Source organism: Phycodurus eques, chromosome 6 (assembly GCF_024500275.1).
Source record: "Phycodurus eques isolate BA_2022a chromosome 6, UOR_Pequ_1.1, whole genome shotgun sequence".
Classification (NCBI taxonomy): Eukaryota; Metazoa; Chordata; class Actinopteri; order Syngnathiformes; family Syngnathidae; genus Phycodurus; species Phycodurus eques.
In genome coordinates, this window is record NC_084530.1 from 11,532,185 (window position 1) to 11,550,138 (window position 17,954).

At 42.9% G+C, this 17,954-nt stretch overlaps 1 protein-coding gene across 14 annotated transcripts in view; it reads left to right on the plus strand.

Moving 5' to 3' along the window:
- Positions 1 to 17,954, plus strand: part of htt (huntingtin) — a 64,941-nt gene that overhangs the window by 14,341 nt on the left and 32,646 nt on the right. For all 14 annotated transcript variants that reach the window (XM_061678398.1, XM_061678403.1, XM_061678408.1 and 11 more), the window contains 12 exons: positions 1,396 to 1,473; positions 1,702 to 2,105; positions 6,662 to 6,782; positions 6,881 to 6,996; positions 7,100 to 7,211; positions 12,986 to 13,123; positions 16,678 to 16,836; positions 16,941 to 17,038; positions 17,102 to 17,241; positions 17,350 to 17,413; positions 17,517 to 17,617; positions 17,768 to 17,914. In XM_061678398.1, coding sequence (XP_061534382.1) covers positions 1,396 to 1,473; positions 1,702 to 2,105; positions 6,662 to 6,782; positions 6,881 to 6,996; positions 7,100 to 7,211; positions 12,986 to 13,123; positions 16,678 to 16,836; positions 16,941 to 17,038; positions 17,102 to 17,241; positions 17,350 to 17,413; positions 17,517 to 17,617; positions 17,768 to 17,914 — 1,678 coding nt within the window. The remainder of the gene's footprint in view (positions 1 to 1,395; positions 1,474 to 1,701; positions 2,106 to 6,661; positions 6,783 to 6,880; positions 6,997 to 7,099; positions 7,212 to 12,985; positions 13,124 to 16,677; positions 16,837 to 16,940; positions 17,039 to 17,101; positions 17,242 to 17,349; positions 17,414 to 17,516; positions 17,618 to 17,767; positions 17,915 to 17,954) is intronic.

Genomic DNA, 17,954 nt, shown 5'->3' on the forward strand with positions numbered 1-17,954 from the left:
ATCACTGGGCAGCCGATAAGCTTTAATGATGTAGGCCCAATGAAAAAACTACCTTGTCATCAATCATGAGTAGGGCTGAACGATATGGGAAAAAAATCTTAATTGTAAGGTTTTTTTGTTTTGTTTGTTTCTTTTAAACAAATATTGCAATCGCTATTTAGCATGCGATTTTTCGGGAGGAAATTTGTCATCTTTAGTATTATTCACTAAACACAAGAAATTATTCTTTAGTATGACCAAAACAGAATTGGATATAGCCACCAAATAAACAACTCTTTCCTGTAGGCCAGTCCTAAATGTTATGAGTTATGAAGAACAACTTTATTTTACTATTGATTGTTAAAAGCAAAAACCTTCAATCAGAGTAGAATATTGAGTTCTTGATTTAACTACATGCCTTGTAAAAATGTAATACTGTGTAATGACGCTATTGTCAGTAGCAGTAGCACTGCTGTCAGTGTCAGCCGAGTATAGCAATAGAGGAGAGTGACACAAGTGACACTTTTCATCACTAAGATGCGAGTATAAAAGCGGTTGAAATGGTAAACTATATTAAATGTTGATCAATGTTCTTATCTATTACATAATTTATTATTATTAGAAATAAAAAAAATTGAACCAAAAAACCCACAATATGATGCTTCCACCGCTGAATTTCAAAGTTGGGTTGATGTTCTCAGGCTTGGAAGCTCCCCCTCTTTCCTCCAAAGGCAACAATGTTCATTATGGCCCTTTTAATTTCATCAGGCCACAGGAAATGTCTCCAAAAATTAAGGTCTCTGCCCCTGTTTGCATTTGCAAACTGTAATCAGGCTCTTTTGAGATCTATTTTGGAGTAATTGCTTCTTCTTGGCAGAGTGGTCTTTCAGCTCATGTCGGTACAGTATTTGTTTCACTGTCCCTCTTACCAGCCTGCATCTTCAGTATCTTTTGCTTTTGTTCTTGAGTTTATATGCACGTTTCGGACCAAAGCACGTTCATCTCTCGGACATAGAACCCATCTCCTTCCTGAGTGGTATGATGGCTTTGCGTTTGCATGGTGTACTTGCATATAATTGTTTGAACAGATTAACGTGGCAGCTTCAGGTATCTGGAAATTGCACTCAAGGATGAACCAGACTTGTGCATATCCACAATTCTCTTTCTTTCTTTTGACTTTCTCATGATGTTACACAAAGAAGCAATGTTTCTGTTGCGCCTTCTAATACATCCACAGGCGTGTCTCTGATTAACTCAGATGTTGTCAATAAATCTATCAGAAGCTACCAAATTGTTTAAATACATAGTATTCCTTCTGTATGTAAACCTCTGACTTTTGTCAAATAAATATCCTTTCATTATCCTGGCAGTTAGCAAATATAAATAATTGTGGTAATCCTCATGTACCTTCTCCAGGGAAAATCCTTTTAAGGGAGGAGGAGGGTTTGGAAGATGATTCCGAGAAGACTGAGGTCACCACTGGCGCTTTCACAGGTGAGTTCATCCTGTAACGTTGTAAACAGTGACTTGCTTTTGCTTTATTGTACATTATCTCTTTATGTATACTATACAAACCTATTATAGAGTACCATTGCTACAGAATATATTTTTATTAGCTAGCCATGTCCTTAGACGTACTAATGATTGATTTCATGCTGTTAAAACAGTATAGACTGACACCATGACAGTCGCACCATCATTATATCTATTTATTTTCTCCAGCCTCTGTTGATGAAACTGATGGCTCCTCGACAGCCCAGGTGGACATCATTACCGAACAGCCACGCTCCTCTCAGCATACCTTGCAGCCCGGGGACTCTGTGGACCTGAGCGCCTCCTCTGAGCAGGGCGGGGGTGGAGGCGTGACATCGCTCTCAGACACGCCTGAGTCACCCAACGAAAATGAGGAGGAGATGCTGAGTCAGAGCTCAAGCGGTGGGGCTAACGTTACTCCGGAGACTGCTGACTACACTACACCAGAGAATGCCACGCCAGATGGAGGCCCGTTTATCGAAGACGGGTCACTCCTAAGCACCAATGAAGGCTCACTCCCACCCAGTGACTCCTCCCAGACCACCACCGAAGGGCCGGACTCAGCTGTCACCCCCTCAGATGTTGCAGAGCTGGTCAGTCTGAATGAATATGCATATTTTAACTGTATTTATGATTCTAACCTTTATATTAGCTTTTTAAACCATTACAAGACGACAAATGGGTTTGCAAGCTTAAGACCAATTCATACTTTCGCTATTATGCATCTGCTGACTGCACTTGGACTGGACTGTGGATACCCCTGGTGTTCCGTTCATACTACATTTTGGGGTTCATGTCGTTACACGTTGGTCCACTCATCCCCGTTGCATTAATAATCCAATTGCCAGCCCCACTAAAGCGAAAAGGAACAGTGTGTGTTCGTTGTAATGTTTGGGATAGTTCATGTTAGGCCTGTCACGATAAAAAAAATTTTAAGACGATGTATTTTCCCCAAGACGATCACGATAAACAATAATGTTGTTTTTTTTTGTTTCAGAAATCATGAAAAACAAGGCCCACCCTATTTAATTTCTTTGCTTTAAAATCGGTATTATTATTGTAGTTGTTATAATTTCCTTTCGTGATACTCTATTAATTTGTTTTTCATTACTCTGTGATGTGGATTATCGCCCTGGGTCTGAAATGAAGAATAGAGCTGCATGACTAGTCTGGTTTACATTGAGTCTTCTATTCTGATTGTAATAGGTTTAGAAGCCCAAATCAAGTGAATTTCATTTGGTTTGACAGGGGTGGAATATTCCTTTGCCAAACCGATCAGAAGTAAATTTTCGCCATGTGAACCGTCTGTCAAGGCACGAGTTGTGGCGCCAGCATGATCTGTACTGCGCATGTACACCACGGCGGCCATCTTTGATCGCCAACTATAGCAAATTGACTAGGTCAAAATGTCCGACTTGTGGTGATCTAGATTAGACAGACAGACTGACAGATAGACAGAGAGAATTTTTGGGACCGTTCCCTCAGGGAAAATAAGGCTCCAGCAGCAGCATCACAGCACCAACAGTACAAAGAAAGCAAGTAAAAGAGGTAGAAAAGTAGATAAATAAAGTAACAGTTGCAACATTCAGTCTCTCTATCAATTAATCTATCTTTCTGTCTGTCTATCTATCTGTCGAGCTGTCCATCAATCTATCCACAGTGTTGGGAAAGTTCATTTTCTACACAAACTAGTTCAAAGTTCAGTCCGCGCCCCCCACCCCATATGTTGCATATTTCGTTTCCCTATTGTTGCCACCCGTTCAGTCCACACTGGTAGCCAGCTGCAGCTTTCACCCTACAATCTTAAAAACATGAGTAAAAACATGTTGCTTGAATAATCTTTTTTTCAAATGGTGGAAACTACTGGCTGAATAAGGTGTGCAACTGAGGTTATACATAATAAACGGTTAATATGCCCGTGTTTGTGTAAATTGGGGACTTAGACACAACAACTCTGAGCGAAGCGCTAATGTTTTGAACGACATCGCCACGGTGGAGCGAGCTGTTTAGCCATCTAATTTGCTAGCACATTAGCTTGTGAGCTAGCTCGTTTGCTCGAAGCCTAGCGAACACAACAAACAGTTAAGTTTCCTTTAAGTGTCTCTGTTGTGTGAATATGCGCGCTGCACCTGGAGCAAGGCTGTGGAGCATTGGACGGAGCCAACAGCGGCAAGAGTGCATGCCGGCGTTCCATGAGCCCACTAGTGGCTAACGACACAGCCATCCAGCTCTGTCAGCTCACAATGTGATCCGCACGCTGGCTCACCACAGCAATGACAATTTATTGATTCCGGAAAAACTATTGTGTCCATTTTATTTATCAAACGATAAGCCGATATAGTAATTATCGTGATAGGCCTAGTTCATGTCAGGTATTTTGATCCACCTGGCTATCTTTATCCATCTATCCATTTTCTATACTGCTTATCCTGTTTAGGGGAGCTGGAGCCCATCCCATCTGACTTCGGGCGAAAGGCGGACAACACCCTTGACTGGTCGCCAGTCAGTCGCAGGGCACATACAGAGATGGACAACTATTCACTCTCACATTCACATAGGGCTGCAACTAAGGATTATTTTAATAATCGATTTATCTGTCAATTACTTTTTTGATTAATTGATAAATCTGATTGTAAAAAATAAATAAATATATATATATATAGGCGGCACGGTGGCCGACTGGTTAGAGCATCTGCCTCACAGTTCTGAGATGTGGGGTTCAATCCCCGGCCCCGCCTGTGTGGAGTTTGCATGTTCTTCCCCGTGCCTGCGTGGGTTTTCTCCGGGCACTCCGGTTTCCTCCCACATCCCAAAAACATGCTTGGTAGGTTAATTGACAACTCTAAATTGCCCGTAGGTGTGAATGTGAGTGCGAATGGTTGTCTGTTTGTATGTGCCCTGCGATTGGCTGGCAACCAGTTCAGGGTGTACCAGGAGGCGGGGTAGCTGGGATAGGCTCCAGCATGCCCGCGACCCTAGTGAGGAGAAGCGGCTCAGAAAATGGATGGATGGATGTATATGTGTATATGTATATATATATATATATATATATATATATATATATATATATATATCCCTTTATTCGAAAACAGGACATTTCAAATTGGCAGTGCACAAAATGGTTTCTGCATAAAATTCCGTAGCTCTTAAAGTAATAAATTATTATTTCAAAAAATCAAAACTAGGCTTTACATGATCAGGATTTTTGGGACCGATCAGCAAGTTTAAAAAAAAAAACGATCACCGATCCGATCACAATTTACATGACTTGTTCATTTATAGTCTATACTTGTGTACTGTATACAGAGTATCTTCAAGTATTGTCTAGCATTTTAGACAAAATACATTTTGGACAATGACCCCTAGGGGGCATTTAAGGATTGGCCACTGTAATAAGTTTAGGTCAAATCAACATTACAACATGACAGAAATAATGGGTGCTAACTTACTGTAATTAAATTACTTTACGGTAATTAAATTACTTCACCCACACCGAAACTTTAGAGCATGATTCACTGTGTTACATTACCTTTTCTTTTAACAAAATTCAATAAAGGTTTGGGAACTGAGGACACTAATTGTTGAAGCTTTGTAATGTGCCACACATTTTCAAAGGGAGACTGGTCTGGACTGCAGGCAGGCCAGTCTAGTACCTGCACTCTTTTACTACGAAGCCACGCTGTTGTAACACGTGCAGAATGTGGTTTGGCATTGTCTTGCTGAAATAAGCAGCGGCGTCCATGAAAAAGACGTTGCTTGGATGGCAGCATATGTTTCTCCAAAACCTGTATGTATCTTTCAGCATTAATAGTGCCTTCACAGATGTGTAAGTTACCCATGCAATTGGCACTAACACAGCCCCATACCATCACAGATGCTGGCTTTTGAACTTTGCGTCCATAACAGTCCAGATGGTTCTTTTCCTCTGTGGCCCGGAAGACACGATGCCCAAAATTTCCAAAAACAATTAGAAATGTGGACTCGATGGACCACAGAACACTTTTCCACATTGCATCAGCCCATCTTAGATGTGCTCGAGCCCAGAGAAGCCGGCAGGGTTTCTGTGTGTTGTTGAGTAATGGCTTTTGCTTTGCATAGTAGAGTTTCAAGTTGCACTTACGGATGTAGCGCCGAACTGTGTTTACTGAGATTGGTTTTCTGAAGTGTTACTGAGCCCATGTGGTGATATCCTTTACACATTGATGTCGGTTTTTGATGCAGTGCCGCCTGAGGGATCGAAGGTCACGGGCATTCAATGTTGGTTTTCAGCCTTGCTGCTTACATGCAGTGATTTCTCCAGATTCTCTGAACCTTTTGATGATGATATGGACCGTAGATGATGAAATCCCTAAATTCCTTGCAATTGTACGTTGAGGAACATTGTCCTTAAACTGTTCCACTATTTTCTCACACACTTGTTCACAAAGAGGTGAACCTCACCCCATCTTTGCTTGTGAATGACTGAGCAATTCAGGGAAGCTCCTTTTATACCCAATCTTGGCACCCACCTGTTCCCAATTAGCCTGTTCACCTGTGGGATGTCCCAAACAGGTGTTTGATGAACATTCCTCAACTTTCTCAGTCTTTTATTTACCACCTGTCCCATCTTTTTTGGAACGTGTAGCAGCCATAAAATTCTAAGTTAATGATTATTTGCTAAAAACAATAAAGTTGATCAGTTTGAACATTAAATATCTTGTATTTGTAGTGAATTCAATTAAATATAGGTTGAACATGATTTGCAAATATTTGTATTCTGTTTTTATTTATGTTTAACACAATGTCCCAACTTCATTGGAATTGGGGTTGTACTTGATGTTGAATAATGGTAGTAATATGAGCGAAGGAGTTCATTATTGTGACACATTTCTTGGACATCATGTTTTTTTTTACCCCCCAAACGTTCTATTAACATATCTCCACGTTATCTTTGTCAATAGTGCTACGTTATTTTGCAAAGCATTTTCATCACCAGATGGACAAGGCACAACAGAGAGAAAGCTGTCCAATCTTAATATTTAGGAGGTGCTCTTGGTCAAATTAGTCGAATTCAAAATGACTGGAAAACATAATCCTATCCTTCTACTTTGTTGCATTTCATATTGTAATTTACTGAAAAGCTAAGGTTTTGCTTGTGTGTTACCCTAAGTTGCTGGATGGCAGTGAGAGCCAGTACTCTGGGATGCAGATCGGAACTCTACAGGATGAGGAAGATGAAGGGACAGCACCTTCATCCCAAAATGAAGCCTCATTTCTGCCGTCGACACTGGGTATATTAGTTTACAAAAACAAAACAAACAAACAAAAAAAACACTTATTTTGCAGAAGTTGTTCAAGGACTGTCGTCACTGTGGTTGTTTGTGTGCAGCTCTGAGCAAACCACATCTTTTCGACTTCAGAGGTCACAATCGGCAGGGTTCTGACAGCAGTGTGGACCGCTTTATACCAAAGGAGGAACCCACTGAAATCGAACCTGACAGCAAGGTAATTTTACTTAATTCATGTCTGTATTTCACAATGTCAGTGACAGTAAAAAAAAAAAAAAAAAAAAAAAAAAAAAAATGTGTTCATTTCACAACTTCATCAGCCATCAAGTATAAATGGTCCAATTGGACATTATACAGACCAGGGGGCGGAGCCACTCGTGCACTGTGTCAGGCTTCTTGCTGCTTCCTTCCTGTTGACAGGACAAAAGAATGGTGAGTATGAACTCCAGGAAGGTCCAGGATACAAGGTCTAGATCACCCATGGGAAATGTGGATACCATGTGATAACATGTGCAAGCCTGGAATTAGTTTCGCATTACTATTTACGAGTCAAAATTCACAGTTTGTTCCTCATAAAACACATTGAAAAGCAAAACTGCGAATCACAGTTTGTTGTTTTTCCCGATAAATGAACCGGGGAGAGTGTCCCAAAATCCTTGCTGGTCTCTACAGACGCACGGGGGTAACACAATGTGATTACATCACCGAAAAGGCAGAAGTGAAGCCAAGCTCTGTTGCTTGGTGTGGGAAGAGGGAAACTGAATTAAGTAAAATGTGAGAGCAAATGACATACAATGGCCAAAGTGTGGGAGGCGAGCAACCATTCGTTGTAACGTGGACCTTTCTCTCCGCCGAAGACGTTGCGAGTATTAAACTGGGTCGTGGGACCAAAGACGAGGTCAAATGAACATAGGGAAAAGTGAGATTGTTAGTCTACCTTACTAACATTACGTTGGCCCTCGGGATGGTCTCGTTGGCCCTCGGGATGGTCTCTGTTAATTATGAGTGCTGTCATTACGAAAGTGACAAGTACAGTATAACGCAACCACATTACTTACATACAGATTGATTAAAAGTTTTGCTCAAATGGCCAGTATACGACCATGTGATTTGTAAGTGGCTACATTTTGTGTCATGCAGTTGAAAAAATGTGGCAAAGGTGGTCGATAGGAATAAGAGTAACATGGGTCATTTACCCAAACTGAGGAGGGTTTTGGTGAAGTCAAATGAAGGAAATAGTTTTCTCTCTCGAGGTTTTTTTATTTTAGTTTGAACAATTTGAACAAAATTAGAAAGTTGCTCCTCAAATGTAGAAATGATTAGCAAAACTGCTACTCATAGCAAAAGAAAAATATTTCAAGCGTTGATGTGAATCATTTCCAATTTGTGGTTAAAACCAAAGAAGGTGGGGAGGCTCAGCAGCCACCCCACACGACGAGGCAAGTAAGAATAATGCTTTAGGTGCGTTTTGTTACCTCTGCTACCACTCTCCCCCTTCTAACTGCTCTCGCACATCAGTGAGGAGAACATTTGTATATATCAATATTAGGGTTGTCAAAATTAATGTGTTAACGCATCCCTTCAACACCACAAATGTTTTTAATGCAAACTAAGTGCAGTATATAAGCGCTTTACGTACTACAAATTAAAAATAAATTACTATGTCAAAATGTACTTGCTAACAATGTTAAAGATAGCTGGAGTAAATAGTCCATTATTATTATTGGCCACAGTTTTCCTGAACACATACAGCGGCTGAAATAAGTACTGTAATTTCTCGTGTATAATGCGCATTTGTGTATAATACGCACCGCCAAGTTGACCTAAAATTTTTAGAAAACCCTTCTACCTATGTATAATGCATTTTTACAATTCTTGAATTTGCTTCTACCCATATGATCAAAACATGAAGTATTATCTGTATTTTTTAAAAAATAATTAATTTGAATTAAAGCAATTTATTTAAACACATAAAAAAATTTTTGCTTGCTCTTATTTTGAAATTCATAGCCCTACTTTTATTTAGTAAATTACAAAACACACAGTTGTGCTCATATGTTTGATTACCCAGGCAGAACTTGTAAAATGTGTAAAATTCTTTAAAGAAAACATGAAGGGCCAGACAAAACACATAAAATTTTATTTTAATGGGATTCAAATTAAACGGTCAAGCATTTCAAAAAAGCATTATCATTAAACAAAACATAACCCTAAAGAAATTAATGATGGTTGTTATTCTTTCATATTTAAAATAAATAAATATTTCACAAATTCGGCCAGGGTATGTAAACTTATGAGCACAACTGTACTTATGCAGTCATAATTACCCCTGTCATATTGGAATGAAAGTGTAGGCTACACCTTTTTCATAACCTCTAGGTGGTGGTGGCATATTGGAATGAAAGTGTACAGCTTTTTCATAACCTATAGATGGCGGCATACATTTATAAAATGTGAGTTTTTTCCATTTTCCTCTATACATATGTATAATGCACACTATTGATATTTGACAATTCTTTGGGAGGAAAAATGCGCATTATGCACGAGAATTTACGGTATTTAACACGTCACAAAACGTGACGTGTTTCCAAAGGTGCTTTTGACATAAAATTTTCAGAAGATATTGGGAACAACCCAAGTAATGCATACATGCAAAGAAAGTAGAACAAATAAGATCAGAAATAAAGTTGTGTGTAATAATGTGAAATGACACGGAAAAAGTATTGAACAGATGAAGAAAGGGAGCTGCAAAAAGCCAAGACAACACCTAAAATCTATCAATAATCAAACAGTAATCCAGCCCCTTGTCAGTGCAAATGAATATCAGCTGGTTCAGTCCTAATTGATGGCCTACAAAAAGGTCTCATTGCCAAGGTGTGAGTCAAGACACATCTCATGATGGCTAAGAGCAGAGAGCTGTCTCAAGACCACCGCAAAGTAATTGTTGCAAAACATAATTGTGGCATTGGTTACAGGTGCATATCTAAGCTTCTGAATGTTCCAGTGAGCACAGTTAGGGCCATAATACGTAACTGGAAAGCCAATCATACCACCATAAATTTGCCTCGATCAGGTGTTCCTTGTAAGATTTCTGACAGAGGAGTGCAAAGAATAATCAGAAGAGTTGTCCAAGAACCAAGGACCACCTTTGGTGCATTTAAAAAAGACCTGGAATTAGCAGGTACTGTTGTCACAAGGAAAACAGTGAGTAATGTAATCCGCCGTCATGGCCTGTATGCACGCTCATCACGCAAGACTCCATTGCTGAAAAAAAGCATGTCAAAGCTCGTTTAAGGTTTTCTGAACAACATTTGGACAAGCCAGTTAAAAAATTGGAGAATATAGTCTGGTCTGATGAGAGCAAAATTTAACTCTTTGGATGCCATAAATGCACACCACGTTTGGAGGAGAAATGGCACTGCACATCATCCTAAAAACACCATACCAGTGAAGTTCAGAGGTGGGACCATGATGGTATGGAGCTGCCATCTACGAAGATGATGAAAATGAAACGAGTAGAGATTTCATCAGGATAATGATCCAAAACATACTGCCAAGGAAACTCAATTGGTTTAAAAAAAAATAAAAATAAAGCTGCTATAATGGGCCAGCCAATCACCTGACTTGAATCCAATCGAAAATCTATGGAAAGAACTGAAACTCAAGGTCCATAAAAGAAGCCCATGAGATTTGAAGACTGCTTCTGTGGAGGAATGGGCCAAAATCACACCAGAGCAATGCATGCGACTAGTTTCTCCATACAGGAGGCATCTTGAACCTGTCATTGCAAACAAAGTCTTTTGTACAAAGTATTAAATAAATACCAGTTGGCGTGTTCAATACTTTTTCACTGTTTCATTTGACATTATTACACACAACTTAATTTCTGATCTTATTTGTTCTACTTTCTTTATATGTGTGGATTAGTTGGGTTGTTTACAACATCCATCCATTTTCTGTACCGCTTATCCTCACTAGGGTCGCGCATCTGGTGAAACTTTCATGTCACTAGCACCTATGGAAATATATTTAGTGAGAAAATGGTGATGTGTTAAATACTTATGTCAGCCGCTGTATTAATATGCAGTGGAGGAAATAATTATTTGATTCCTCACTGATTTTGTAAGTTCACCCACTGACAAAGACATGTGTGGTCTATAATTTTTATGGTAGGTTTATTCTAACAGAGAGAGAGAGAATTCTAAAACTAAATTCAGAAAATCACATTTTAAAAAAGATAATGTATTTGCATTTCATGCCAACCTCTCCATCATTGGCAAGACTAAAGCACTTTCGGAGGACATCACGGACAAGATTGTTGACCTGCACAAGGCTGGAATGGGCTAGGAAGACCATTTGCAAGAAGCTGGGTGAGAAGAAATGACCGTCAAGCTCCCTTGGTCTTGGCCTCCGTGCAAGATTTCACCTTGTTGGGTATCCGTGATCATGAGGAAGGTGAGGCATCAGCCTAGAACTACACGGGCGGAGCTTTCTAATGCTTTCAAGGCAGTTGGGACAACAGTCACCAATAAAAAGATTAACACACCACGTTGTAATGGATTAAAATCCTGCAGCCTCTCTAACATCCCCCTGGTCAAGGCACATGTACAGACCTGTCTGAAGTTTTCCAGTGAACATCTGAATGATTCAGAGAGTGTTTGGGAGAAGGTGATGTGGTCAGTGAGACAGAAATCGAGCTGTTTGGAATTAATTTGACTCGCTATGTTTGGAGGAAGACGAATTGAGACTATGACGCAAAGAATACCATCCCCACCGCCAAGCATGGATGGAGGTGGAAGCATTATGCTTTGGGGGTGTTTCTCTGCAAATGGGACAGGTCAACTTACCTCATCGAAGAAACTGTGGATGGAGCCTTGTACCTCAAAATCCTGGGTGACAACCTCCTTCTCTCAGCCAGAACACTTTAAATGGGTCGTTGATGTGGCTTCCAGTACAACGCTAACCCAAAACACACAGCTAAAGAAATGATAGAGTGGCTAAAGAAGAAGAAGAAGCCCTGTAAGGTCATGGGGTGGCCGAGCCATTCTCCAGACCTAATTCCCATACAAAATCTGTGGAGGAAGCTGAAGCTTGGAGTTGCCAAGGTACAGCCTCAAAACCTTAGGCCTGGTACACACACACAGGTTTTTCCACTCTTAAAATATTTTTTTATCTGCTATATAGACCCCACACATAAAGATTTAAAAAATCTGTGTGGTGTGCTCCCAGAATCTCAACACAACAGACCACACACAAAGATGCTATTGCACCGCCGATCTCGAAGTCTCGTGTGATCATACGTAATCTCACAAAACCGATGAAGAGGAAACAGGGATACATATGCGCCAATGTTTCCCGAGTGTCCCGAAGGTTGCCGCAGCCGAGAGCCTTCTAAAATGGCGATGTTCTAAAAAAAAACAAAGTTTTGGAAAATACTTTTTGCTGTTTAAGGAACCCACTTTTATACATAAAACGTCATCAGGTAAGACCTTTTTGTTTTATTTTTCAGTCACCTCCGTGTTCGTCAGTCTTGGGTGCTTCTTTGATTGGCTACATTCTATTCCACGTCACTATTCTCGGCGTCACGACTCAGGAGAAGTCTGCATTCCCCACACACGAAGCCTTTTGGTTGACCTGTTTCGGACCCTAAAATCGGGATGAATCCACTCTTAACACACATCAGATTTAAGGATAATCTTATAAAACATAATGTGCTCGGTCGGAAAGGGGCGAAATCGGCACAAAAACAGGCCGATTGTCTTAATGTGTGTACTGGGCCTTAAGGATTTGGAGAGGATCTGCTAAGAGGCGTTATCCAAAATTCCTCCTGAGATGTGTGCAAACCTGGTAAAATGTAGTCAACAAGGGGCTCTCCACCAAGTCAAGTTTTGATATTGGGTTAAATACTTATTTCCCTCAATGAATTGCAAAATAATTTGAATCTTTTGTTTTATTTGATTTCCTCGATTTTCTTTTTGATATTCTCTCTCTCCCAATTAAACTACACCTACCATTAAAATTATAGACCGTTTATGTCTTCGTCAGTGGGTATTAGTGAGGGATCAAATGATTATTTCCTCCACTGTAGATCATTAGAAATTTCAAGTAACATTTAACAGAAGATAAAAAGTATCCGTCTTTATAATGACAATGGAAGTATTGCTGTGGGTATTTCTGATAAATTTTGTTTACATTTGTATCACCAGGTGTGATCCCTGACAAGGAGGTACGAGTCAGTGTGAAGGCCCTGGCAGTCAGTTGCATTGGTGCAGCTGGGGCACTGCTTCCTGAAGCCTTCTTTAATTCCCTCTACCAGGAGCTGCTGGACGGCATTCCAGTGGAAGGTAAAAATAAACAAATAAATAAAACAGCTTTTTTACAGTTTGAATTTCATTCAAGCCAACATTGGGTTAATGGTGTCTCCCATTAGGACTAACTAGAACTGACTCTGTATACACCCTCTCAGTGACAATAAGAGGTGAAGTCAGGCCATCAGTGAAAACACCTGCATGTACTAATTGAGGATTCTTAAATTCGCCGCTTGAAACTCCATGGCACCCAAAGCATGCACCCAGCCATGTGGTACAAGGATCTTGTTGTCATATAGTATATTAGTTTTCTGCCAGGAGCTGTTGAGCTGTTGTTGAAATTATGAAAACACTCATCCATCCATCCATTTTCTACCGCTTATCCGAGGTCGGGTCGCGGGGAGAGTAGCTTTAGCAGGGACGCCCAGACTTCCCTCTCCCCAGCCACTTCATCCAGCTCTTCCGGGGGGATCCCGAGGCGTTCCCAGGCCAGCCGAAAGACGGAGTCTCTCCAGCGTATCCTAGGTTGTCCCTTGGGTCTCCTCCCGGTGGGACGTACCCGGAACACCTCACCGGCGTGGCGTCCGCGAGGCCTCCGAATCAGATGTCCCAGCCACCTCATCTGGCACCTCTCGATACGCAGGAGCAGCGGCTCTACTCTTAGATCCTCCCGGATGACCGAGATTCTCACCCCATCTCTGAGGGAGAGCCTGAACACCCTGCGGAGGAAACTCATTTCGGCCGCTTCTATCCGGAATCTTGTTGTTTCGGTCACGACCCACAGCTCGAGACCATAGGTGAGGGTAGGAACGTAGATCGACCGGTAAATCGAGAGCTTCGCCTTAGCTCCTTCTTTACCACAACGGACCGATACAAAGTCCGCATCACTGCAGACGCTGCATCGATCTGCCTGTCAATCTCCCGTTCCATTTTTCCCTCACTCGTGAACAAAACCCCAAGATACTTGAACTCCTCCACTTGGGGCAGGATCTCATCCCCGACCTGGAGAAGGCACGCCACCCTTTTCCGACTGAGGACCAGGGTCTCAGATTTGGAGGTGCTGATTCTCATCCCAGCCGCTTCATACTCTGCTCTGAACTGCTCCAGCGAGAGTTGGAGATCACTGCTTGATGAAGCCAACAGAACCACATCATCTGCAAAAAACAGAGATGCAATACTGAGGCCAGCAAACCGGACCCCCTCTGCGCCTAAAAATTATGTCCATAAAAGTTATGAACAGAATTGGTGACAAAGGGCAGCCTTGGCGGAGTCCAACCCTCACCGGGAACGACTCAGACTTACTGCCGGATATGCGGACCAAACTCTGACTCCGGTTGTACAGGGACCGAACAGCCTGTATCAGGGGGTTCGGTACCCCATACTACCGAAGCACCCCCCACGAACGCCTTCTCTAAGTCCACAAAACACATGTAGACTGGTTGGGCGAACTCCCATGCACCCTCGAGGACCCTGCTGAGGGTGTAGAGCTATTCCACGGCCAGGATGAAAACCACACTGCTCCTCCTGGATCTGAGATTCGACTTCCCAACGGACCCTCCTCTCCAGCACCCCTGAATAGACCTTACCAGGAAGGCTGAGGAGTGTGTTCCCCCTGTAGTTGGAACACATCCTCCGGTCCTCCTTCTTAAAAAGGGGGACCACCACCCCAGTCTGCCACTCCAGAGGCACTGTCCACGCAATGTTGCAGATGTGTGTCATCCAGGACAGCCCCACAACATCCACAGCCTTTAGGAACTCATCCACTCCGGGGCCTTGCCACCAAGGAGCTTTTTAACCACCTCGGTGACCTCAACCCCAGAGATAGGAAAGCCCACCTCAGAGAACCCAGACTCTGCTGTCTTATGGGAAGGCGTGTCGGTGGAATTGAGGAGGTCTTCGATGTATTCTCCCCACCGACTCACAACGTCCCGAGTCGAGGTCAGCAGCGCCCCATCCCCACTATGCACAGTGTTGGTGGTTCACTGCTTCCCCTTCCTGAGACGCCGGATGGTGGACCAGAATTTCCTCGAAGCCGTCCGGAGGTCTTTCTCCATGGCCTCACCGAACTCCTCCCATACCCGGGTTTTTGCTTTAGCGACCACCAAAGCTGCATTCCGCTTGGCCAGCCGGTACCCATCAGCTGCCTCAGGAGTCCCACAGGCCAAAAAGGCCAGAGAGGACTCCTCCTTCAACTTGACGGCATCCCTCAATGTTGGTGTCCACCAATGGGTTCAGGGAATGTCGCCACGACAGGCACCGACAACCTTACGGCCACAGCTCCAGTCGGCCGCCTCAGCAATGAAGGCGCGGAACATGGTCAACTAGGACTCGATGTCCCCCGCCTCCCCCGGAACGTAAGCAAAGTTCTGTTGGAGGTGGGAGTTGAAACTCCCTCTGACGGGATTTCACCAGACGTTCCCAGCAGACCCTTACAATAGTTTTGGCCCTGCCACATCGGACCGGCATCTTCCCCCACCATCGGAGCCAACTCACCACCAGGTGGTGATCAGTTGACAGCTCCGACCCTCTCTTCAGCCGAGTGTCCAAGAAATGCGGCCGCAAGTCCGATGACACGACCACAAAGTCGATCATCGAACTGCGACCTAGGGTGTCCTGGTGCCAAGTGCATGTGTGGACACTCTTATGCTTGAACATGTTGTTCGCTATGGACAATCCGTGATGAGCACAGAAGTCCAAGAACAGAACATCGCTCGGGTTCTGATTGGGGGGCCGTTCCTCCCAATCACGCCCTTCCAGGTCTCACTGTCATTGCCCACGTGAGCATTGAAGTCCCCCAGCAGAACGATGGAGTCCCCAGCGGGAGCGCTCTCCAGCACCCCCTCCAAGGACTCCAAAAAGGGTGGGTACTCTGAACTCCTGTTTGGTGCATAGGCACAAACAACAGTCAGGACCCATCCCCCCACCCGAAGGCGGAGGGAGGCTACCCTCTCGTCCACCGGGGTGAACCCCAACGTACAGGCGCCGAGCCAGGGGGCAATAAGTATACCCACACCTGCTCGGCGCCTCTCACTGTGGGCAACTCCAGAGTGAACGAGAGTCCAACCCCTCTCAAGAGGACTGGTACCGGAGCCCAAGCTCTGTGTGGAAGCGAGTCCGACTATATCTAGTCGGAACTTTTCGACCTCACACACTAGCTCTGGCTCCTTCCCTGCCAGAGAGGTGACATTCCACGTCCCTAGATCCATATATTTTGTTCGTCATAGGGGTTTTTGGAGCCGTGCTTTGTCTGGTGACTTACCTAGGACCTGTTTGCCATGGGTGACCCTACCAGGGGCGTGAAGCCCCAGACAACTTAGCTCCTAGGATCATTGGGACACACAAACCCCTCCACCACGATAAGGTGACAGCTCAAGGAGAGGTGAAAACACTCAGTTTAATGAATTATTGTTTGCAGGTAGAGTATTTTGGTTATTGTGTTGTTTTCTTACTTCATCGCTACCTAAAGACTGTAGCCTATTGCTTAGCTAACTTACGTATTCTATGGAAATCCTTATGGCAAAGATAATTATGCTCAAAGTGGTTTATTACCAAGCACAGCCTTTGACCTTCCTACCTTATGATGTCTTCAGAACAGCAGTATGTCAGTGATGTGCTGAACCTAATTCACCATGGGGACCCACAGATCAGAGGTGCCACAGCTATCCTCTGTGCAGCCATTATTCAGGCTGCACTTACTAAAACTCGTTACAACATACAGACCTGGCTGGCCAGTGTGCAGAGCGCAACAGGTCAGTGTGTTTGTGTAGTGTTATTTATTTCTTGATGTTGATGTATGATGGCAGCCAGAGAACAGTTTAGAATTAGTCATCACTACTCAACTTGTACTTTTCAGGGAACCCTTTGTCCCTGGTGGACTTGGTGCCTTTGCTGAGACAAACTCTAAAAGATGAATCCTCTGTAACCTGCAAGATGGCTTGCGTTGCAGTCAGGGTAAGTTTCTGTGTGCGTGTGTAATTGTGTACCTTTTTTATAAGTGCAACTTGTGTATTTCAGCACTGTATCATGTCAGTATGCAGCAGTACACTAAGTGAACTGGGCCTACAGTTGTTGATCGACCTGCTGGCCCTGACAGACTCATCGTACTGGCTTGTCCGCACTGAACTGTTGGAGACCCTGGCTGAGATGGATTTTCGGCAAGTGTTTTAGATTATTTTTTTTCTATTCTTAATTAAAATAAGTTTTGCTTATACTTTAATTCTGAAGGGAAAAAATAACCTGAATTGTCCACCCCCATCTCTTAGGTTAGTCAATTTCCTAGAGAGAAAGACTGAGACTTTGCACAAAGGCGATCATCACTACACTGGGGTATTTCTAGACATACTTAATCTTTTTTTGACCTACTTATACTATGCATAGTTTTTTCATTATCGATTTATATATTGTGAGTATATTTTGTCTTCACGTTTAGTGTCTTCGACTGCAGGACCGGGTTCTCAATAATGTAGTCATTCTTTTGTTGGGTGATGATGACCCCAGAGTCCGCCATGTGGCAGCTTCTGCTGTCAACAGGTATACTTTTTCTTTTGCTATTGTAGTCTCAAAAAATTTGGTTACAATGCGGTTTGAATATTTCTCAATGCTTGTTGTTAGATCAGTTTATGAAATAGAGGGTTTGATTAAATTATTTTTCCCTTTATCATGTCCTTTGTCTTCCACCAGGCTCATATCTAAATTGTTTTATGACTGTGACCAGGGCCAAACAGACCCTGTTGTTGCTATTGCCCGAGATCAAAGTTCAATTTACCTGCAGCTGCTGATGCACGAGGCACAACCCCCCTCTCAGTTCACAGTGAGCACCATAACAAGGTAAGCATAGGTCTGCCACATGATTGCAAACAATTTGTGT